The sequence below is a fragment of the Pinus tabuliformis genome, chromosome 7, assembly GCF_031772625.1.
Source record: "Pinus tabuliformis cultivar Carrire ecotype Pingquan chromosome 7, CPIR1, whole genome shotgun sequence".
NCBI classification, from domain to species: domain Eukaryota; kingdom Viridiplantae; phylum Streptophyta; class Pinopsida; order Pinales; family Pinaceae; genus Pinus; species Pinus tabuliformis.
In genome coordinates this window covers 303153967-303179277 of record NC_142293.1, presented here as the reverse complement: position 1 = coordinate 303179277, position 25311 = coordinate 303153967, and the positions used below count along the sequence as shown (strand labels likewise).

The 25311-nt window shown below is 38.6% G+C and overlaps 1 protein-coding gene across 2 annotated transcripts in view; it reads left to right on the top strand.

Annotated features, from left to right (window-relative positions):
- The window catches only part of LOC149247067 (glycosyltransferase BC10-like), a 150816-nt gene that overhangs the window by 80883 nt on the left and 44622 nt on the right, over positions 1-25311 (top strand). The window contains exons 8-9 of one of the 2 annotated variants that reach the window (XM_089458115.1): positions 23227-23292; positions 24139-24288. In XM_089458115.1, coding sequence (XP_089314241.1) covers positions 23227-23292; positions 24139-24288 — 216 coding nt within the window. The remainder of the gene's footprint in view (positions 1-23226; positions 23293-24138; positions 24289-25311) is intronic. The other variant, XM_089458116.1, reaches the window with a different exon arrangement.

Sequence of the window (25311 nt, the reverse complement as noted above, 5' to 3'; positions counted from 1 at the left end):
TTTCTCTTCTCCATGGATCAATCCTGTTCCAAATGCATCAATGGATGAAGCTGATTTTACCATTGATAGTGACATTGACAGGGAACTGAGTGATGAATCTGATGTTGAAGCATCTAGTGGATTCACAACTCCTACTGCTCTTGATGATATAGAACTTTTTGATATAACAAGTGGGCCACAGGAACATCAAGAATAAAACTTGTGTTCCTGTTTTAGATTAATAGTTTACTTTTTGCATGAGCAATTTTCTAAAACTGCCAAGCTACTTTAAACTTTTGAGTTTATATATTTTGAATACTTTTTCATCAGATTGTTTTTCAATATATGAAATCTGATATGGCCCATGGTTTTGTTGAATTTGATATGGGTGCGAATGTCTATGATGAATTTCTCACCTTGTTTACTATGTTACATGTATGGAAGTTGGTTCTTTATTGGCACTCGCTTTCATGGTTTATAAAATTATGTGGAAATGATTTAAATGTTTGAGCAATAATCTTATGTGTTTGCAATGTGCATTATGGACTTTGAATTTGACTTTAAATTGATTCTTTTTTATATATATACATTTTTTTTCAAATTTCTATATGACGAATTTTATGTCGAGCTTTATCGACAAAAAATTTAGGTGCCGAACTTTATTCGAATTTCAAGGTCGTCGAACTCGAACACGAACATGAACCTGGTGACTTAGGAACTTTTAGCCCCAATCATTGCTCACTCCTCCGCCTGCCAGAGTGCTCCCACCAAGAACTGCGCAATCCTTGCACTGCTGTAGCTGCTCCTCTCCCAGAAAATCGATCCTCTTGCTGGTAGCACGAAAAGGCAAGGTGAAACTCCCTCCTTGGGCTGGCACTCGAAGTCCACCAAAGCAAGGGTTGAGATCTCTGCTCGAAGACACTCATGTGCTAAACAACACTTGCAGACTTGGCTTCAATTCAAGTGTGCTCTTGTCATAGACAATTTTGCAAATGATGAATGAATGAGCAAATGAGTGTTCCTTCCTCCTTTTGTTAAGATGCCTACAAAATGCCCATGTGGGCCCAACTCGAGCTTCCCACACCAAATGCGCTCCAATGAGAGCGTACTTCCCATGTAGGCTAAAAATCTCATGAGGTGCCCCCCACACTCCACCAAAGCCACAAATTTTCCCTCTAGCTCTTATGTTTGGGTGTGTCTTAAGCCAAAAATCAAATGTGGGTCCTCTAACCCATCTTTCCTAAGAACATCCATGTGATAAAACAAAAATGAGCAAAATTGATATTTCACTTAGCAAAATGCTAAGTGGGAATATCACAGTCCTCCCCGCCAAAATGTTGCTTGTCCTCAAGCAACTGAAATGAAGGATGCTGAAGTATCAGCTCCCCCTCCCAGGTGGCGTCCTCATTTGGCATATTCCTCCATTTGATAAAAAACTCCTTGATGGCCGGGTTTCTCAAATGCCTCTCCCAGGTATCCAAAATAGCCTATGGTTCTGTTGACCTCTACTGGTCAACTACCCATGCAGTGCATCCCGTTTTTTTTTTGACAGAAAGAAGCAGCACCTGATCAGCATGTTCGTGCCATCCTGCCATCATCAGCAGCTTGATCATTTTTGTTGTAAACCCAGTCTGCATGTATAAGTTGTAAATAATCTGAGCAGATCAGAGTCATGTATGTAAAGTTGCCTAGGTGGACCTAACTTTCTAATGATGATCTGCGTCCCGGGAGGTTTTTTCGTCTCACCGATCCACGGATCGGCAGAGTTTTCCTTCAAACCTGACCCCAAAGCCGGGATGGATTTCGTCATCAGAACTTTAGGAGAGTCTTATATGTTAATCTGCTAGATTATAGTTGTGTCGCAGAACTGGGTGTTCTATGAGGGTCTGTATTAAGTGGGTTCATCCCTTTGAGATGTAGATTGTAAAAATCATGATGAAATGTGTCTTGAGGGTTGAAAATGTTGTAAATCCCCTCATGAGTCCTAGGTCCTAGGTCCTAGGTGATGTTTCCAACGGCTTAGTTTGATGATCCATCTTAAAATGAATTAAAAAATTAAAAAAATGAATAAAAATAATAAAATAATAAAAAATTAATAAAAAATTAAAAAATGAAGCAAAAACCCTAACTAATAAAATAATAATATTTTAAATCGACGGATGAGATCAAGAGATGTCTTGATCCTCATCAACGGTCGAGATCAGTTCTACATGGATCACCCAAAACTAGCCGTTGGGATCATTTCCTTTATATAGGGTCTTAGGGGGTCATTTCAGATCATCTGATCTGTGAGTCTGCACTGAAAAGCTCTCTTGTAAATCTGATTTTCTGGTTAATAAAAAGACTTTGGGGTTCAAACTGGCTGGTGTTACTCTCCGGAATTGCTGTGAGATCTTTAATTTTATGTATATTTCAGTTTTTTTCAGCCATTAATCATAGCTTGTTTTAGAGTAGTGTGAGCACAGGTACCTTGTTCACCTGCTAGGGTTTGAGGGTTGCTAGGGTTTCTGAAATAATGGCAGGTATCTCCATTATTTCCTGAGATCTAGCAGTTCTCTCTCTCTCTCTGCTGATGGTTGCTTGAGATGTGCAGGAGAACATTTTTCGAAGGAAATTTTGTGGGCGTTCGGGGAAGTTCTTGGCTGAACCAGCCAACTCCCGCAAGCACTTTCTGTGCAGAGCCCAGCTGATTGTTCCCTGGGTTAATCATTTAAAGTTTCTTTTCTGTTTTACATTGAGAGATTTTCTTTCTGTTCACAGTGAAGTTCAAAATTTCTGATATTCTGAAAATATTCCTGTTCTTATTTTGTTGAATCTGGCTGAAAGGGGCCACAATCTGTAAATTATTAAGCTGTTTTAGGGTTTTGATTTTGTTCGCTGCAAATTTTTTGTGATTTTAGGTTAGTTTTCGAAGGGTTTTACTTTAAAATTTTGTGTATATCTGCCAGGTTTTGTTTTCTCCTTGCAGGCTTGAGACAAGATCTGGAGTTTTCTCGGTCCTCTGGGTGCTGCGTCAATTTATTGACCATCTGTTTGGCTGGCCGTGGAAACATCAAAGCCCAGAAATCACGCATAGAAGGAAGCATATTTCGTTTCAAGGTTTTTGGCTTTTCTGTCACCCACGTGAAAACATCAGGCTATCTGCAAAATCTGTGCATTTCCTTCCACGCCGTGGCTTTATAGCCGTCAAGAGAAAAACTGCAAAGTATACATGTGGCTGGTCTATACATGCGCAAGTAAAGAAAACCATCAACTGAGAGCCCTTTCGACGTGAATCGTTCCATCTCCAGTGAATATCAGACATTTGTGTTCAAATACGGGCGTGAGAAAATGAAGGTGCATTGACTGGATAAAGAAAGCGCGTTCACTTGTCTATCTGTCATTGTATCCAGCGTAAAACAGCGTTGGGCATTTTGTTTACACGAAGACCAGTTCGAGGGCATTTTGTTGAGGCATCGATCTCCATCTTTCTGCTCGTGGGTATGATTTCGTGTGATGCCAGGTTGCTTGAAAGCCTTCAGGCGTGAAACTATCCAGTGCTTCCAGTTGTCTCTGTTCATGTCTGCGAGTTTTCCCTTTGCAATCGATCCTCGGCTGACCAGACCCGTCTGCAGCATTCAACTGTGAACCTTTTCCGCCACGGAGATCACTTCACGTCGGCAGCTAAAGGGTTACATTTTCGCGTTTTTCCTCCTTCGAATAGCTGCAGGTATCCGCCACAGGTATCGTATTTCTGGAAGGCATTTGCGTGATAGTTTTAAGGGTTTCATTGTTTGGTTAGGGTTACGTTACTCGCCCAGATTGGCATCTCGATATTATTTTTCACGGGTTACGTTTATTGGTTTTCGTTTATCAGTTTTCATTTTTGTTTTAATAAGTCTTCGACCCTTTGTTATTTAGCTTAGTGCCATGTTGCTCTAGTTTTAACTTATGCATAGTTCGTAATTTTTTTAGATTAAATTTTGATTTTACGTTTGTATAGTTAATTGATTTAGTTTATTTCTGTAGATTATAAATTTTGTTTTATATTTTAATTAATGTTTATGTATATACCTTTTAGATTTAGATTTAGGCTTTCGTATGAATGTTTTAGTTTAGAATTTTTTTAGATTTAGATTTAGATATAAAAAAAATAAAATAAAAAAGATTTTTGGGTTTATTTTTTTATAGTTTTGTTTTAGAATAGATTTTAGATTTAAAATTTTTTAGATTTTTTAATTTTCATTTTATAATATTTAAAAAAAAAAAAAAAAAAAAAAAAAAAAAAAAAAAAAAAAAAAATTGTGGAAAATCATTTTGCCAGTTTCAGTTGCCTTCACGATATATCTTTCATGTTGAAGATCTAATTTTTTTCCGAGATGCGAAATAGATATCTGGTCAATTTACGATTCTCATGGTGGTTTTAAGCATTCATCTTTTTCGAAATTTCCAGTGGCTGAATATCGTTATTGAGCTTTTGTCATTATAAGAGCGTCGTCATTCTAACTAATATCTTGCATCATTCGAGCTTTGATGATAAATGCTTGCTCTGCATGGTCTATATTCCTCAGCATCTGATAATTAATCGATTAAAAATTAACTCCACAAGGCACTGGTCTTTTCATTTCTAAATCCATTTTAGTGCTTCTATCATATCGTGCATCGTGTCTCCCACCCAACTGTTTGGCAGTTGGTCTTCATTATCTCGCAGGGTCTACCCCCCTTAGCCGCGGGAGACAGGCTTAAACGGAGGGATCGGGGATCAGAGTGACAGCCCCCGGTCTGAGCGTTGTCGTGCCAATCTGCGCGACAACATTTTTGGCGCCGTTGCCGGGGACACTTTTTCTCGGTGTTTTCAAACGACTTTTCATTCATCTTCTCATCTTCTCATCTCTCATTTGAGCTGGCAGATTCAATATTTTGGCATCTTTTCATCACATATCAGCAGCATCTCTTCAGTGTGTTTCTTGTTTGGGTGGCGACTCCATTTTTTTTTATTTTTCCCAGACAAGAAGCCTCCCGCATATCTGTTTGTTGGTTACTTCTTGGATCTTAGAATCAGTTTTATTGTTCAAGTGGCGACTCCACTTCTTTCATCTTTTGATTTTCTTGAGCAAAGAGCTAGTTCTATCATCCATTTGATTCCTTATTGTTCATCATGGATTATTCATTTAAACCATGTCATTTTACTGATAATCTCCATGATCTTCCAAAAGAGGCCATTGGTAAATTACTTAAGTTCTCGGGTGATGATTCGGTCGCTGTTAAAAGGCATTTAAACATGTTTACTTGTGTAATGATCTTATACTGTAGATTTCCTCAATATAATAATGAAGATTTCAAGATGCGTCTATTTGTCCGTTCTTTAGAGGGTGATGCCTTGAATTGGTTTAATAATTTTCCTAATGATTTTTTCACTTCTTTACAAGACATTCTCGATGCTTTTAAAGATAGATATGATAGTCCAAACAGCTTGCCTTCTACCTCTAAAACTGTGCAAAAAGAAGAAAATAATCATATTAAAGGTCAAGCTGTTGAAGAAAGTTCTCAGGATCAGAATGTGTCATCCACCGGAAATATTGTAGATCAAGTTCATGATAGTGAAAAATCAGGGACAAATAATAGTGAAAGGGAAGAACAAAAGCAAATTATACAAGATCTAATAATGCTGGTAAGAAACATGGAAAGCAATCAAACTAGTCTTATCAATGATGTTAAAACTTTAGGCACCCACCTTGAAAAACGTAATAAGGAGTTGGAGGTCACGCAAAATCAGCATGCTAAGGAAATTGAGGCCATGAAAATTAAGTATGAAACAGAAATTAGAAGCATGCAAAACAAGATGTCAGTCTTAGAGGAAAATATGGTGACCATGAAAACTGATCATGATAGGGAAATTGACTCTATGACATTCAATCATAACAATCAGTTGGCTGACATGCAAGCGAAACATAAAGAAGAAATAAATTTCATGCAACATTGCTTGATGGACATAGAGGAAAAGAATGATAAAATGATAAAACACATGCAAGAACACCATGCCATACAAATCAGTGCTATAAGGGATGAATGCTCTAGTCAGATGGATGCCATTAGAATACAAGTTCAAAAGATTCAACAATGGTCAGATGATAAGAGAAACCAGGAGCCTTCTCATTTGCCGCAACAAGTTCCATTTTACTATGAGGAGGTCATTAGGTGGATAATTGAAGGTGATCCAGATAAGCCTAAAAACGATAAAAATCAGATGCAAGACACAAAAAGACTTAGTATGCATATCTTACACACTTCATCTGATAGTTTCGAAACAGAAAGTTCCAGATCATCAGTAATTCATCCTGCCAGAAAGAAGAAGCGCAAGAGGAAGAAGATTAGACGAAGATTTGATGCATCAGACGGCCGTGAGCAGCTTGATTTTCGGATAGGAAGGAGTCCTACCATATGCAAAATTGGACATGGCACATCCGACAAGCAGCCGACAGATTTGCCTGAAAGCAGGCAAATGCTCAGTATGCACTATATTGAACACATCTGATGCCGTGAGGCATTTTTGTATTGTATTTCTAACTCTACTCCTTGTCTTTTCAGCATTTCATTTCTGTTTTAGGAATAGATTTACTTTTCATGCTATTAGATAGTTAATAAATGAGGAGCTTTTATCTTTCCTGTGCTTAATGTATATGCTGATTTTTTGGGATGGACGCTACTTATTTTTGTGTTGTATGGATGCAGATTCTGGATTCTCACATTCCTGCAAGCAGCAACGTGTCCCCAAGTAGAGCCAGATGTTGACCTCTACTGGTCAACTACCCATGCAGTGCATCCCGTTTTTTTTTTGACAGAAAGAAGCAGCACCTGATCAGCATGTCCGTGCCATCCTGCCATCATCAGCAGCTTGATCATTTTTGTTGTAAACCCAGTCTGCATGTATAAGTTGTAAATAATCTGAGCAGATCAGAGTCATGTATGTAAAGTTGCCTAGGTGGACCTAACTTTCTAATGATGATCTGCGTCCCGGGAGGTTTTTCGTCTCACCGATCCACGGATCGGCAGAGTTTTCCTTCAAACCTGACCCCAAAGCCGGGATGGATTTCGTCATCAGAACTTTAGGAGAGTCTTATATGTTAATCTGCTAGATTATAGTTGTGTCGCAGAACTGGGTGTTCTATGAGGGTCTGTATTAAGTGGGTTCATCCCTTTGAGATGTAAATTGTAAAAATCATGATGAAATGTGTCTTGAGGGTTGAAAATGTTGTAAATCCCCTCATGAGTCCTAGGTCCTAGGTCCTAGGTGATGTTTCCAACGGCTTAGTTTGATGATCCATCTTAAAATGAATTAAAAAATTAAAAAAATGAATAAAAATAATAAAATAATAAAAAATTAATAAAAAATTAAAAAATGAAGCAAAAGCCCTAACTAATAAAATAATAATATTTTAAATCGACGGATGAGATCAAGAGATATCTTGATCCTCATCAGCGGTCGAGATCTGTTCTACATGGATCACCCAAAACTAGCCGTTGGGATCATTTCCTTTATATAGGGTCTTAGGGGGTCATTTCAGATCATCTGATCTGTGAGTCTGCACTGAAAAGCTCTCTTGTAAATCTGATTTTCTGGTTAATAAAAAGACTTTGGGGTTCAAACTGGCTGGTGTTACTCTTCGGAATTGCTGTGAGATCTTTAATTTTATGTATATTTCGGTTTTTTTCAGCCATTAATCATAGCTTGTTTTAGAGTAGTGTGAGCACAGGTACCTTGTTCACCTGCTAGGGTTTGAGGGCTGCTAGGGTTTCTGAAATAATGGCAGGTATCTCCATTATTTCCTGAGATCTAGCAGTTCTCTCTCTCTCTCTGCTGCTGGTTGCTTGAGATGTGCAGGAGAACATTTTTCGAAGGAAATTTTGTGGGCGTTCGGGGAAGTTCTCGGCTGAACCAGCCAACTCCCGCAAGCACTTTCTGTGCAGAGCCCAGCTGATTGTTCCCTGGGTTAATCATTTAAAGTTTCTTTTCTGTTTTACATTGAGAGATTTTCTTTCTGTTCACAGTGAAGTTCAAAATTTCTGATATTCTGAAAATATTCCTGTTCTTATTTTGTTGAATCTGGCTGAAAGGGGCCACAATCTGTAAATTATTAAGCTGTTTTAGGGTTTTGATTTTGTTCGCTGCAAATTTTTTGTGATTTTAGGTTAGTTTTCGAAGGGTTTTACTTTAAAATTTTGTGTATATCTGCCAGGTTTTGTTTTCTCCTTGCAGGCTTGAGACAAGATCTGGAGTTTTCTCGGTCCTCTGGGTGCTGCGTCAATTTATTGACCATCTGTTTGGCTGGCCGTGGAAACATCAAAGCCCAGAAATCACGCATAGAAGGAAGCATATTTCGTTTCAAGGTTTTTGGCTTTTCTGTCACCCACGTGAAAACATCAGGCTATCTGCAAAATCTGTGCATTTCCTTCCACGCCGTGGCTTTATAGCCGTCAAGAGAAAAACTGCAAAGTATACATGTGGCTGGTCTATACATGCGCAAGTAAAGAAAACCATCAACTGAGAGCCCTTTCGACGTGAATCGTTCCATCTCCAGTGAATATCAGACATTTGTGTTCAAATACGGGCGTGAGAAAATGAAGGTGCATTGACTGGATAAAGAAAGCGCGTTCACTTGTCTATCTGTCATTGTATCCAGCGTAAAACAGCGTTGGGCATTTTGTTTACACGAAGACCAGTTCGAGGGCATTTTGTTGAGGCATCGATCTCCATCTTTCTGCTCGTGGGTATGATTTCGTGTGATGCCAGGTTGCTTGAAAGCCTTCAGGCGTGAAACTATCCAGTGCTTCCAGTTGTCTCTGTTCATGTCTGCGAGTTTTCCCTTTGCAATCGATCCTCGGCTGACCAGACCCGTCTGCAGCATTCAACTGTGAACCTTTTCCGCCACGGAGATCACTTCACGTCGGCAACTAAAGGGTTACATTTTCGCGTTTTTCCTCCTTTGAATAGCTGCAGGTATCCGCCACAGGTATCGTATTTCTGGAAGGCATTTGCGTGATAGTTTTAAGGGTTTCATTGTTTGGTTAGGGTTACGTTACTCGCCCAGATTGGCATCTCGATATTATTTTTCACGGGTTACGTTTATTGGTTTTCGTTTATCAGTTTTCATTTTTGTTTTAATAAGTCTTCGACCCTTTGTTATTTAGCTTAGTGCCATGTTGCTCTAGTTTTAACTTATGCATAGTTCGTAATTTTTTTAGATTAAATTTTGATTTTACGTTTGTATAGTTAATTGATTTAGTTTATTTCTGTAGATTATAAATTTTGTTTTATATTTTAATTAATGTTTATGTATATACCTTTTAGATTTAGATTTAGGCTTTCGTATGAATGTTTTAGTTTAGAATTTTTTTAGATTTAGATTTAGATATTAAAAAAATAAAATAAAAAAGATTTTTGGGTTTATTTTAATTTTTTTTATAGTTTTGTTTTAGAATAGATTTTAGATTTTAAATTTTTTAGATTTTTTAATTTTCATTTTATAATATTTAAAAAAAAAATAAAAAAAAAATTTGAAAAAATAAAAAATTTGTGGAAAATCATTTTGCCAGTTTCAGTTGCCTTCACGATATATCTTTCATGTTGAAGATCTAATTTTTTTCCGAGATGCGAAATAGATATCTGGTCAATTTACGATTCTCATGGTGGTTTTAAGCATTCATCTTTTTCGAAATTTCCAGTGGCTGAATATCGTTATTGAGCTTTTGTCATTATAAGAGCGTCGTCATTCTAACTAATATCTTGCATCATTCGAGCTTTGATGATAAATGCTTGCTCTGCATGGTCTATATTCCTCAGCATCTGATAATTAATCGATTAAAAATTAACTCCACAAGGCACTGGTCTTTTCATTTCTAAATCCATTTTAGTGCTTCTATCATATCGTGCATCGTGTCTCCCACCCAACTGTTTGGCAGTTGGTCTTCATTATCTCGCAGGGTCTACCCCCCTTAGCCGCGGGAGACAGGCTTAAACGGAGGGATCGGGGATCAGAGTGACAGCGCCCGGTCTGAGCGTTGTCGTGCCAATCTGCGCGACAACAGGTTCCAACACGAAATGCCCTTCATCATCCATAGGAGGTAGTCCTATGGCTATTGTAACCTGCTGTCCTAGCGCCTTTTTCAGGCAAGACACATGAAAGATGTTGTGCACTCGACTCCCTGGGGTTAGCTCCAACTCATATGCTACCTCCCCAACCCTCCAAGTGACACGATACGGTCGATAAAAGCGGGGTTTGAGCTTCTTGGCCCCTTGTGTTTGAGTGATGACTGCCGATACGGTTGAAGCCTCAAGAAGACCAAGTCCCCTACCTCGAACTGCCTGTCAACTCTGCCCCTGTCTGCATAAAGCTTCTACTGGTTTTGGGCCATCCACATGTTGTCTTTAAGAGCTCTCAAAATGTCTTGGCTCTCCTTTTCTAATCCTTGGCCCTTGGGGCCCTGTTGTCTCCAAACATAACATCAGCGAAAGACAATGTATCGTAACCATACAAAGCTCGGAATGGTGACATAGTTATGGACATGTGGTGTGTAGTGTTGTAGTAGTATTCACCCAAGTGCAACCACTTTATCCATGCTTGTTGTTGACCTGTCACATAGTTACGCAAGTAACCCTCTTGCCACTTGTTAACTATCTCCGTCTGCCCGTCTGTCTGAGGGTGATAACTAGTACTTGGAGTGAGCTCAGTGCCCACTTGCCGAAATAGCTCCTACTAGAATCCACCCATGAACCGTCTGTCCCGGTCACTGACAATGGTCTTTGGGAGACCATGTAGCCGAAGCACCTCCTTGAAGAACAATTCAGCCATCTGTGAGGCCGACTACCAGGCTAAGACGATAAAGAAATGAGCAAACTTCGCCAAGCGGTCCACCACTACGTAGATGCAGTCCTTGCCCTGTACTGGGGGCAACCTGGTAATGAAGTCCATCGATATGCTTTCCCATTTCCCCTCAGGAATGGGAAGCAACTGCAATAGGCCCGTGGGGTGTGACTACTTACCCTTGTTCCGCTGACATGTGTCACACTCCCTAATATGCCTCATAACATCGTCCTTGAGGCTCCTCCATGCAAAGTTCTCTCTAATGGCCCTGTATGTCTTCGTGAACCCTTGGTGCCCTGCTAGTGGTGAGTCGTGGGCGACCTGTAGAATCTTCTCCCTCAGTTGGGAGCTGGGGACCAAATAAATCCGGTCTTGAAAGTAGATCACCTCGTTCATCATCCTGTACCAATCATCTGCCACCATCCCATCAAGGACCTCACACGCGAACCAATCCTTGGAGTACTCCACTAGCTCCAATCCAGGGCAATGCTCATCAATGAAGGAGTGGTTGGCCTCCTGGACAACACATCAGCCACCACGTTGTGCTTTTCCTTGACATACTCAATGTCAAAGTCATATGCTTGGAGCTTGCTCACCCACTTTTGTTGCCTCTCCTGCAACTGTTTCTGCTCCAAGAAGAACCTGAGGCTTTTGTGATCTATTTTGACTTTGAACCCATTCCCCACCAAATACTGTCTGAACTTGGCCAGCGCATGCATGATGGTTAGCATCTCCTTATCATATATGGAGTATAGTAGCTCATGGGGCAGTAGCTTCCGACTCTCAAAAGTTATGGGGTGCCTTCCCTGCATCAACACGGTCCCCACACCCACTCCTAATGCATCACACTTCAACACAAAGGGTTGGGTGAAGTCAGGAAGTGCCAACACCAGACAACTACTCATGACCTGTTTGAGGCGATCAAAAGCTTCTTGCGCTATAGTTGTCCACTGAATGCCCCTTTCTTCGTCAAGTAAGTGAGGGGTGCTGCTAGCTTGGAGAAGCCCTTCACAAACTTCCTGTAATAAGTGTAGATGTCCACGAAACCCCTTAGCTCAGTCACGTTCCTTGGCTCTGGCCAATCTCGGATAACTCAAATCTTCTCTTCATGTACTCTCACATCGTCCACCCTAATGGTGTGCCCTAGATAGAGCATCTTAGTCAACCCAAACTCGCACTTGGACAGTTTAGCATAGAACTATTGCTCCTCTAGAATGCGCAATACTATTTCAATGTGCTGCAAGTGCTCCTCCCAAGTCCGGCTATAGATCAATATGTCATCGAAGAATACTAGCACGAACTTCCTCAATTGCCCACAAAATATGTGGTTCATGCATGACTGGAAGGTAGCTGGCGCATTGGTCAACCCGAAGGACATAACCAAGAACTCGAAGTGCCCATAATGGCATCAGAATGTTGTCTTTGGGACATCCTGGTCCCTCACCCGGATCTGATGGTACCCCGAGCGCAAATCGATCTTCAAAAAGAACTTAGCCCCCTCAACTCATCCATCAGCTCATTATACGTGGGATGGGGTAGCAGTTCTTTAGTGTCTTGTTGTTGAGGACCCGGTAATCAATGCACATGTGTAAAGACCCATCCTTCTTCTTCACCAGTACAACCTGTTGACAACTCCATGTCAACTACCCCATAGCTATACATCTTTTTGCGCATGTATTTCCATCATGTTCGAGCACTCAAATGATCCACAGATTCATCATTATTAGCTATATGTACACTGGAGTTTTGTAAACCCATTCTGCATTTTGTAATGTAAATGATCCTAGTAAGTTAAATGTATGTAACAACCTAAGTAAATTTATTTTTTTGATGACAATTTCTATCCTAGGAGGTTTTTAGTCTCACCGATTCATGTGTGTTTCTAAACACGGATGATCGACAGAGTTTTTCCCTCTAGCCTCACCCCAAAGCTAGGGTGGATGTTATCGTCATGATTTTAAATGAGTCCTAGTGTTATTTATCAAGTCTCTGTAAAAGTGATTTGGGAATAATTCTAACTATTTTGTTAGATTATTTTATTACATGTCACTTATTCTAGTAGATCATATTTTGTGTCGCAGAAATGGGTAATTATTGAGGGTCTATAACGAATGGGTGTTGCCCCTTCATGGGTTAGAAATGCAATATTTCATGTAAAAAATATTTAGTGCATGGTCCATCATAGTTAGACACCATGGCTAAATATTAGAGTGTTGGAAAATTAATAATCCCCTCATGAGTCAATTAATTAAAATTTCTGGCTAAAATAAATTAAAATGCGAAAGCCAGAAATTTAATTAATTTAGGTCCTAGGAAAAATTAAATTCTCCAACATTTAAAATTTGTGGGTTTTAAAGTTTTAAATTTTTGGAGGTCCCCAGCCAAGGGAATAGTGAAAATTTCAAGATATTTTTAATCCTTGGGCCATAGTAGTTAGGTCAAAGTCAACTTTTTGCGGCAATTAATTCAAAATAATCATTTTTGAGTTAATCAAAAGGAAATTAAAAGTGAAATTTGAATTTCCTGAAAAAGTAACTTTATTTCAACGACGATGATTAAAAGAACATTTGATCTTCATCAATGGTTGAGATTGCTTTGACGGGGATCAAACCAACTAGCCGTTGAAGTTTTTTTCTATAAATGGGAGACCTCTCTCCATTATTTGGATCCGATTTTTGAATCATGTACTTGCTCTAAGAAAGCTCTTGTAACTTTTTTCTGGTTAATAAAACGCAAAGACTTTGGGGTTTCAGATCGTGGTGTTCTTCTTTCAGATTTATGTGGTAATATTGTTCTTAATACTTTGCTGTTTTTATTTGCATTTGCTGGTTAATAGCCTTTGAGGATTGATCTGTGTACAGGTATCTTGCACAAATTTCTGGGTTTTTTAGAATATCATTTTAATTTGATAGAAGTAGCAAGTATCTCTATTTCTTGATAATTTTATGATCATTTTTAAAATCTCTATTAATCTAACAAGCAAATTTAAGTGTGTAGAAGTTATCATTCAGAATTTGGGCATTTGGGAAGTCCTCAGCTGTACCAACTGACTCTCAGTTTACATAATCTAAAAAAGCCCACTATCTTTTTAATTTCTGAAGTCATTTTATAGAATATTTTATAATGGCAGAAATGTCCTCAGACACGTAATTTTATTAATAAGAAAAACAATTACATCTGAAATTTTGCAAGAGTTTATACTCGAACAACAAAACACTCTTGCAATGAGCTATTTATAAGCTCAATGTCCTAACTACCTCTAAATATGGATCACTTATAAAATAACAAGTGTCCACTTACAATAAAAGCTATTCAAACAACTTACTAACAATTCTCCTAAATTAGAGCCTAAGATACGACACATTTGTAGAGTCATATCTTGTTACAACAATATACTAATTCTAAATGTCTCCATTAAATAATTAAATATTCTAGACTAATAATTATTAATTTAATACCTTAAATTAATAATTATTTTATTCTAACTTTATAACTTATGATAATATTTATTTTGGATCATCTAACATTTTATTTGTAGGGTTTTTTTTTGGCTTGTGCCTCTTTAAAATTTCAAATTTATTTCTAAATATTGTGCAAAAATTTGTTTAAATCTGGCTAATAGAGGGCTTTGATCTATAGATCTGTTAGATCTGTAGAATATTATTGTAGATTTGTAAATATCAAATTTTTAAATTCATTGGGGTTTTGGGTATTTCATATTTTTGTATATACATGCTTTGGGGTTTTTTCTATCTTTTGTTTGTGCAGGAACAGATCTGAAAATTGTAGGTGATTTTTGTGGATTCCAGAGAGAGATCTAAGCTTCAGAGGGAATCTCCATTTTGTTTGCAGGTTTAAGATAAATTTCAAGAAGATTGTGGGAATTTTCTTTTTAGGGCCTTGAGGCCCTACACTGGCCATCTACAACCTCTTTCTCGGGCTCCCTTTCAACCTTACGACTGTCCTTCTTTCACCAAAGTTTTCTTACTAATTTTTCCTAAATTTTTTCCAAAAAATTTCCCAAAAAAAATTTAACAAATTTTTAACAAAGTTTTTCACAAAAATTTTATGAGTAGAGGATTTTTAGTGATTCGGACAACATATCTTCAGGTGTCTTCAAGCCCCTAAGGGCTGACTGGTGCACGCCCCCTAACCTTTCCTCATTTCATTTTGGAAGCAAGGTTAATATTGGCATAGATTTGCAATTAGCCGGAGTTTAGCAGCGTATTTAATTACATTTTTGCTGTTGTATAATTGCAGAAATAGAGGTTAGCTTCAGTAACTTTTGCAAACAAATTTCGGAAAATTGTTTTACTGTTGTTCATTAGTTTATTTATGAGTTTTTTAGATCAAATACATCAATAGATTAGAAAGAATTAAACTCAGAAATTTTCTGAATTGCAGTTATCAGTTTGTCATTTAAAATTTTCTGCTGTTATACATAAAAATTTCTGAATATTGCATGGTTATAGGACTACTGTTTTAGAATATATTGTTGGTTTTAACATTTGATGCTAGACTGATATTTCATTAATGTGATCTGAGTTTAAAACATTTAGTTTAATTTTTGAAGTTCATTTGTTTTTTACATGCTTATGTAAGTAGGACTAATCTAGTTTTACTTATGCATCTAATGATCTTGATTGAGTATTTCATACAAATGAATTTTTGAATTTAAAGATGTTTTATTCCAACATTTTACATTTCAGTGCATTGTGCATTTCAGTGATTATTTGTGCAGTTTTTTACATTTTGCAGTGTTGGTATAAGTACACGCTTTCACATTTAGATCACCACCTTTTTAAGCTTTAAGTTAAGTAACATTTAACACATTTCAGAAATAATTTTAGGCCCTCATTTAGCTAAAATTAACCAAGTCCCCACATTTCACATAGTTTTAAATTTGCATTTGCATATGAGACAGTCGAGTCTTTTCAGCAACAGTTTCTCATCCTTTACTTGAACTTTATTTTCTTCGCAAGATAGTTGACTCCACAAGGCATTGGTATCAATTTCTTTAAATCATTTTGAATCTTTAAAATCTTGCGCAATCTAAAACAAGTATTGATTTCTTAGTTGTGTCTCCAAAATTGGTTTGTTCCCAACCAATGTTACTTGGGAGCGGGAGCGACATTTTCAGAAGCTCTCGGTTTGGGAGTGAATCTTGGAGCGATTATATATATATATTTTATATTTTTTAATTTTTGATACATATATGTCAACAAAAACATGTAGAATGATGAATTAGATATAAAAAACATAAAAAACATAAATTGATCATTGAACCATATCACATCAATCATCTAGAAGTTATAATCGATGATCAACCATCTCCACAAGTTAGTAACATACATATTACAACTGTAACATATTGAGTCTTGTGAATCATGATTCATCAAATTCAATCTTAAAGTTTCAACTTCAAGCTTTCAAAATTGAAAATTCAATATATAACATTTATCATCATTGATCACCAAAGTTGTACTTGTAAGCTAAGTTTGACCATTACAAGAAATAATATCTTAGATATTTCTAAGTTCTAAGTTCTCACCGTTAACATGAAATGAAATGTTATAAAAATTATAAAATGAAACATGAAACATGAAATGAAATGAAACAACTTTAGTCTTTCACAAAGCATCATATTCATAATTCACAATCATTACCAATGAATTATAATTTCCAACTTCAAACTTCAAACTTTCATTGTCACAGTGATATATTGTTTACAAAAAATATCATTATGATATGAAAGAGTCAAGAGTCAAGAGTCAAGGACTCAAGACTCAACAGTTATGAAAACTAATAGAAACTAGAAAAGACAAGTAAACTGTAAATCTACATGTAGCCCTTGCCACGAGAGTCTCCTGTATAAGTAAGTCGTGGTGGTATTCTAGGAGTCTCCCGCACAGACCGACGGCCAGAACTAGAAGGCACATGCCCTCCATGTAAGGGTGTAGATGGAGGTGGCGACAGCAAAGTTACAAGACTCGTAACTCGAGCACTGCTACTGGATGGTGGAGGTGGCATGGCTGCTGCAGCGACTTCATCTTCATCCCTTATAAGTTCCTCTTCCAGTTCTTCAAGATGTATAGTGCCATCCTCCAAATTGTCTTCCTCTGGGTGGTTGTCCCAAATTTTATATGTGGGATCCTCATAAGCCTGATCACAGTAATGACTCAACAACCTCAAGTTGTAGTGCACATAAACCAAGCTTTTTGCCCGGTTTTCATTGAGTCTATTTCTTTTCACATTGTGTATGAAGCTATAGGTGCTCCAACACCTCTTTGTAGAAGAAGTATTTACAACCTGTGATAGAACTTTTTTGCCAATTTTGGCAAAAGTCCCTGGCCGCCATATGTTTCCCACCATGTCAGAGAATCAAATCTGTCTTTGTCTTCCATTGCATGGAAGTTAGCAAACAAACCAGTGCCACTAAAGTATTTGCCTATTTCAAGGCGCACAGCTACACATTCCTCCCAGTCAGGTATCAAATTTTCTAATGCTTCCAAATATCCTCTAGTTACCTCTGCATCTAAATGGGGTTTGGTCCTAATCCCACCCCCTGGTGCAGGTTGGCCCAACCAAGATGTAGAGTAGTATTTTGGTGTAAGGATATATGCCAAGCAATGTAGTGGAAGATTAAGTTTATTCCATCGTACACACACACAATCATGAATCAGTTTGTACATGTCGGGATCTCTATTATGAACAATATCTTTTATTTGCCCCAACATGGTATCCATCTGTTCATACACCTCGCCAATCACTGGTTTATCTGTATCTGCAAACCGAATCATGTGATAAATGGGCTTGGTGAAATCCAATACTTGCCTCACACTTGACCAAAATTGACCATCAAGAGCGGCCTCCTCCACCAATTCAAAACTTCACCTGTCAGCTGCATTTGTAGCCTTTTCCTTTAATACCTGCCAATGTGGACTTGATACCATGCTAGCCAATGACCCTCTTACCTTCAAAAGGCGCCTGAAGGTGAGGTAATAGCTACCAAATCTGGTCTTCGCAATCTTCAACAACTCCAATCTTGAGTGACTACGAAAAGGCCATGGGTATTGCTATGATTTGTAATAAATTTTATCATTTGTTTGCCTTTCTTGTACAAATCACCAATCCATTTGTATTGTGCATTTTTGTTCTTGACAACATCATGCATCAGAAGGTTCAATGTGTGAACCAAACATCCAGACCAAAATATGTTGGGGTATTTATCCTCAATAATTGCTGCCGCTGCCTTATAATTAGGAGCATTATCAGTGATGACTTGGATGACATTGTATGGCCCATTAAGGTCAATTGTTTCAAGTAATGCTTCTGCAATGTTGATGGCGGTCTTGAACTTTTCTGAGTAATCATATGTAGTTAGAAAGATGGCACCACTAATAGACACAACAAGAACACTTATCAATGGCTTGCCTTTTACATTTGTCCATCCATCAGATACAATGGACACCCATGGTCAGTCCAAGAACTTGTCATTCTATTCAAAGAATGTGATATTTTTGTTTTTTCATGATCAAGTCCAACGGTTCTTGCCTTGTCATACCCAGGGCTCTTGTATCCTTTAGGGGCATCATTTATGGCAGAAACCATTTTGTGCCAATAAGGTGAGCGAAGAACATTGAATGGTATCCCACATGCATAGTGAAACTTGTAAACTTTTGAATCCATATCATTCCTACACCCCTCATCAAGGAAATCTGATATGGTTATACGCCTTAAAGCTGGTGACCCTGTGCCTCCATATCCATTGCCTTGGGAGGATGCTGAAGGAGTTTTTTATGCTTGTGATTGTGAGCTTGGTTCAAAGAAACCCCTTGATTTTTTAGATTTGTATTGGGCTTCCTCCTCTTCCCTTATGTATTTGGCTCTATTTGCTGCTGACACAGCTGCACAAGTTTTGATTCCTATTTGTTTATCTCCATCAAATGGCCTTTTCCCGTAGAAGTGTTTTTTGGCACGGGTGTATGAACCTGTGTAATTATTGTTGCAATGGGGGCAATGAAATTTAGTGGTTCCACCCCCTTTCCCTGCTTCAGGGCTGTTAACATATTTCCACAATGGGGTTTGGTCTTGTTTAGTTTTTTGAGAGTCATGTTCACCCTCCTCCAGCTCCTCCTCACCGAGGTTTTCATCAAATCCACTTTCTCCAGCTTCTTCATCCCCCTCTTCATTTTGGCCCCTCCGTTTCCTATTCTCCAGCACCATAATAACTAGAAAAGGGACCAAGAAGAGGAAAATGCCAGGAAATATAGCCAGGTCCATGATGTTTGATATTTGTAGGCTTTTGAATCCGCAAAATTTAATGGGAATGGGAATGGAAATAGGAATGAGAAAATTAATTTAATTTATTTAGATTAATTAATTTAATTTATTAATTTTATTTAGATTCATGATTTTTTTACTAAATAAACTAAACTAAATTACTAAACTACTACCTAACTAAGGTTAAAAATTCTAAATTACTAAGCTACTAATGTAACTAACCTCTTTGTAGGCTTGCTCCTTGCTCCTCGGCGCTTGCTTCTCGCTTCTCCTCGCTCCTTTGCTCAATCTCCTTTGCTCTCCAGCCTCTCCTCAACTCATTCAAGTGACAATGAAATTTTTTTTTGCCCCCTAAGTCATTTTAAAACAATTTTTTTTTTAAATGAATTTTTTTTTCACATCTGCGGAATTTTTTTCGTGCAAATCGCTCCCTGCGTCGCTCCCGGAGCGAAAATTAAAATCTCAACAGGAGCGACGCTCCCGATTATGGCAGGGAGCAGAATTTTTTTTATCGGGAGCGCGCTCCCGACCCGCTCTTGCCCAGAGCGCGGATTAAAAGCTCGGGAGCGATCGGGAGCAATCGCTCCCTGATCACTCCCAAGCTGTAATTTTCACTCCAGGAGCGACGCTCTTTAACTCGTTCCCGATTTTGGCAGGGAGCGGAAATTTTTTTATTGGGAGCGCACTCCCGACTTGCTCCCCCTGGAGCGCGGATTGGGAGTGGGTTCGGGGGGGGGGGAGCGCTCCCCCGCAACTCTGTTCCCAACTAATCTTTCCTTTTTCCATTTCCATAGGGTCTACCCCCCTTAGTCTGCTATTGGGAGACAACTTAAACGAAGTGATTGGGGATCAGTGTGACAGCCCCTGATCTGAGCCGTCGTCGCAGTGCCTAGACATTCTGTGTGACAACACAACCGATGAAGCAAAAGGGCTAGAATTGGGCCTAATGTGCCCAAGTGCCAATAGCTTGTGGATGACCCTCTCTATCTCATCTCGATATGCCTTGGGATGTCGATAAGGAGTGGTGATGACGACCTGCACTCCTGGCTCCAACTCAATAGTGTGCTCAAACCCCCGATCAGGAGGTTGACCCGGTGGTATATCTCCAAACACAACTGGGTACCTATCTAGAATAGCTTGTATCTCCGGATGTGGTGGCTTGGGCTTTCCCCCAGCGTTTGAGATCCTCAACTCCACAACCCACTCAATGTCCCCATGTCTGAAATCAACCTCCATCCCGTGGGACAAAACAGTTTGTGGCGGGTATGAGTGCATTCCTCGTAGCAACACTGGCTTGCCATCTGGCCCTACAATCTCCATCTCCAACTTTCTCCAATCTGTCGTGACTCTGCCAAGTGAATAGAGCCACTGGACCCCACAACACCACATTGGTGTCCAATACGTCTACTACAAAGAAGTGATCTGTGATGGAGTAGTTCCCCATGGTCACTGGCAAGGCTAGCACATAGCGAGTGCATTGCATGGTCTTTTCTCGAGGCACAAGAACTGGGAATCCCTCAAACTCCTCAGTTGTGATGCCTCTCCTCTGAACCAACTGAGCATCAATGAAATTGTGGGTATCCCCACTACCCACCAAAACTGATACATGCTGCCCCTGTATAGTGCCTCTGATCCTCGGGGTCAAAAACTTGGGCACCCACGCAGTGATGCAAGGACCATCCAGAAGGTGCAAAGGAAACTTCCCCTAGTGGTGGTGGTGGTCCTCCCTCCTTAGGTGCTGCGCTGTCATCTCCACCCTTCTCAAATATGTCTCATCCATTGCATCGCTGTTAGAGAAAACCTTGATATAGTGGGCCTTGCCCGCTGCACATCTGTGGCCTGGTGCCCATGACTCCTGACAGGTGAAACACAATTTCCTCCTCTTGAGGTCTCTCTGAGTCTCCTCATCCAGCTGCCCACGCCCCTGATTGGCCCTCTGTGGTGGAGCCCTGGTGTCTTTTTGTTGAAGAATCTAGGGCAAATTAGTGTAGTGTGATTCTTCGTTACTTGATAACAATTTGTGGAGTCTTTTTACTTTTCTTGTTAGCTTAATCTTCTTCTTCTTCTTATTAATTCATGTGTGTGTACTTCATCAAACTACTACCAAAACACAAGAACAAGAACACAAGATATTGGCTCTCTGCCAAGGCCAAAACCTCTCTTCTCTTGAGAGGAAAACCCTTTAGTGAATTTCTCTAATTGAAGCTTCTAGTGATCAATGCCAAACCCTAGACCCCTGACAAGAGTATCCTCCAAGCACAAGTCAAGTCCTTCCTTCTTCCTGCACCTTATTCCCTGGTACTTCTTCCGACACTTATTCCGGTACTTTGTTCTCTGGCACTTCGTCCTCCTTCCGACACTTCGTTCTTCTTACTATGATTCTTGTCTAGATATAGACCTTTAGTGAGTGACTCTTCTAGATGAGCTGTTCCTCCTTTATCACTTGCTCAAGTAGACTTCCTCGTTGACCAACCAAGATCCTTATTGAGATATGGGTGTATGATAGTGCTGCTATTCTGCTGCCCTAGTTTCTCGCACATTTGGGAGGGTTACTAGGTTTATATGCCCTTCTCTCCTTTGCTTGAGTGTCTTTCTTTCACGCTGGAGTAGGAGGCCTTTGTAGGCCTAGTTACTAGCCCAAACAATGAAGAATATACAACTATGATTTTACTGCTGATATAGCCACAGACTTTCCTTCACTTTCACGCACGTGTGACTGTGTATACCCTAGAAAACAATGCTTTAGTCTTCGCTGTTCTTCCTCCTTCTCTTGCTGCCCTTGTAGACCCTTTACCTTGGCTTTCTTCATCCTTCTAGTCCTCTTGGACTTGTTGACATAATTTGGTCAAATAGCTACCAAAACAGTAAGAACAAATGACAAAGTATGTAGGCTGCAAGCCAGGGCCAAAACCCCTCCTCTTGAGGGGAAAACCCGTAAAATCTCTTGTTATCTTTCAGATCTTTCAATTGATGAATACCATGACCTAGACTCAGACAAATACCCTCCAAGATCAAGTCTTCCTCGGCCTCTTGCTAAAATATCTTCGACCTTCGAGTAGATCCAAAATTCTACTTCCCAACAACTGTTGTTGCTTCTCTAGGAGACTTTGATCTTCCTCTAACTGCTCTTACCTTGACCTCGCTTGCCTTGATTGGAGTCCTAGGGCTAGTAGGAAACCCTAAGAGACCTCCGCTTGCCTTCTTGCTCTTCTTGCTTCCAAAAGCGAACCTTAGACTTGCCCAGTGAAAAAACCCTAACTTCGCACTTGTAGAAGAATGTAGAGAGACCCAAACACTTCGACTTTCCCTGTCCTTCTCTTCTTTGCACTTCCTTTTTCGACGTTTTGCTGCTTCCTTCTTCATATAAGAGATGAGTGAGTGAGTGGTCCAAACAGAGGACGAGTTCTTATATATAGGCTTCGTTCAAGGGTGGACGTGGCTCTTCATGTAGGTTGACTTGACAGCTTATGTAGGCCGACTTGATCTTGGAGGTATTTTGACATTTTTCAAGACAAGATAAATTTTCTTTTACAATTTACAATGTGCCCATAGGGTCTTCCATATATGACGATGACTCCTATACCTAGGACAAACCCTAGAAACACTCAATGGGTGCTTGACCTATAAAAGAAAAGAGCTTGAGCATGAAACCCATGCTCCAATAATAATAATAATTTCTTTTTCATTTTATATATACAAGAATACATTTCATACTAATGAAGGCCGAACCTAGTTACACATTTTTCAACAAATATGTCTCTGTACTCTCTCATCAAGTCCTCTATCATTTCTCTCTCCCTTGTTGAAGGGTTCTTTCCTACTTTTATGAGTTTTGGACTCCCCTCTAACTCAAAGTTTATTTGAACACAGTCCTAATGCTTGCTCACATCCTTCTTTTGTTTATGCATATCATGCCTATCAAATACTCTTTCTATTGGAACAAGTCCTGAAAAGTTGCTACTGTGAAGCTCCTTAATTCCCCCCATCTCAAGGGTTTTCATCACCCTCATCGCTCTGATGAACTTTATAATTAGCAAAATTTTGCAAGTTGTTATTTTATTTATTAAAGTACTGATTAAGCTTTGGGATATCTTGTGCTTATTTTTCCTTTGGTGATTGATAGACTGGAGATACCTCAAAAATTCATAACTGTATACCAGATGAACATTACGTGCAGACATTGCTAGCAGTAAGTATTTCCTTTTCCTGTGATGTGTTCTTGCTAATACTAGTTCGTTGGTAATGAAACAAACAAATAAGGCGACTTGTTTACTTATACATGATAAATGTCTGGTGTAAATTTATGTTCATGTGAGTATGTGCATTTGGTAATAAAACAAACAAATATGGTGACTTGTTTACTTATACATGAGAAATGTCTGGTGTAAATTTTATATTCATGTGAGTATATGTATTTGGTAATAAAAAAAACAAATATGGCGACTTGTTTACTTATACATGAGAAATGTCTGGTGTAAATTTTATGTTCATGTGAGTATATGTATCAAAGCTGCATAATCGTAAACTAGATGAACATCACGTATAATGTTTCTAGCAATAAGTAGCATTTATTTGTCTCTATTATATTCTTATTGATCTAACTCTAACTATAAGCAGCATTTTTTGTCTCTGTTGAATTCTTGTTTATCCAACTTTACTCAGTACAAAGCAAACTATTTTGGTGTCTTGTTTATTTTTTAATTGAAAAGTAAAATCTCATATTATTATAGCAATGACTAAATTTGTACTTTCTGTCATGTACAATTCTTGACATGTTACCACCTGCCTTCTGTAGAAAATAAGTTTGATTTTAGAGTGCCCGTTTTTAATAATTGAGAGGATCAACTTCTTAGGTCTTGGGAGCATCTATTGCCAAAACATTAGTAGGAGATGTCATTGACTAGCAATTTTATTTAACCAAAGTAAAACAGAGAGGACTTGGAGCCTAAAATTTAAATATCTCATGTATTCTCAGTTTTTGATAGTAATTTTAATTAGCTCTGAATCTTGACATTTTCGGTTTGAAAATTATTAGATGGAAGGTCTTGAAGGAGAAATCAACCACCGTACATTAACATACACGCTATGGACGTCTGGGACTGGGAAGGAACGTGAAAGACAGGGTTGGCATCCTATGACATTTAAGCATTCAGATGCCACTGCAAATCTTATAAAGGATATAAAGGTGCAAATGAAAGCTGTTAATTTTCTACTTTTTATGTTGCCTGAGTTTGCTTTTTGGCTGGTTCTGTGCAAAATTTATGTTGGTGATTGAACTATATGCAGTGTAGGTAATTTCTCTTTCTCTGGTGATGATATGTTATTGACCATCTATGCTGAAAATCAAGCTATGGAGATATATATTGAATAAATTAATGTTATCAATATTTTTCTTAGTTTGAAAGATTCTCAACGATCTAGGTTTATTTGTTGCAAGAAACTGGTCTACTAATAGGCTGCAGTTATTGTCAAAGACTTCTTTTATTGAGTTTGATTTTCGTGCATATGCAAACACAAAATCAGAAGATTGACAGAATATCCCAGGCATCTGTCTCGATTGAAAGCAATAAACTAGAGTAAAATGACAAATGAGGAAATCTAATGTTTACCTGATAAGGTATTTTTTAGATTTAGATGAAAATAATAAATCTAATATTTTTGTCCCTTTGGAATTCAGGCATGCACATGTGAAGTTGGTATACACAGGCTATAAATAATTGAAATTGGTTCTGGCTAACATGAGCTTTAGTAAGAAATAAGTAAATAGATAAGTCATGCATCTTATTTGGAGTTCATTAGGCATGTAGATAATTTATGCAAGCCATTTGCAATAACTCCAAATCTATCTAATTGCATGCATGTGTGATAGCCATCAACACTTTCATTGTGTCTAAGGCCTAAATTCTATAATTAACTGCAGTGGATCTTTTAACCTCCCAGCTTTTCACCTGGTATAAAAGTCTGAAAGTCCAAGTTGTGAAACCCCAAGGGCAACTTAGAAAAGTTACCCACTGTCACCTCAACACTCCACCTCCTGCTCTTAAGTGGAATTACCACATAGGAGGCTTCCCAGTATAGATCACCTAAGAGTTTTAGGTTGATGGGGTCAAGGTGATACTTAGGGTGCTAGATCAAGGTACTTCACACTAGGAACTATTGCACTCAAATTGTCAAATTTCTGGAGATGCGGAAGTGCCGACTTTTTCAA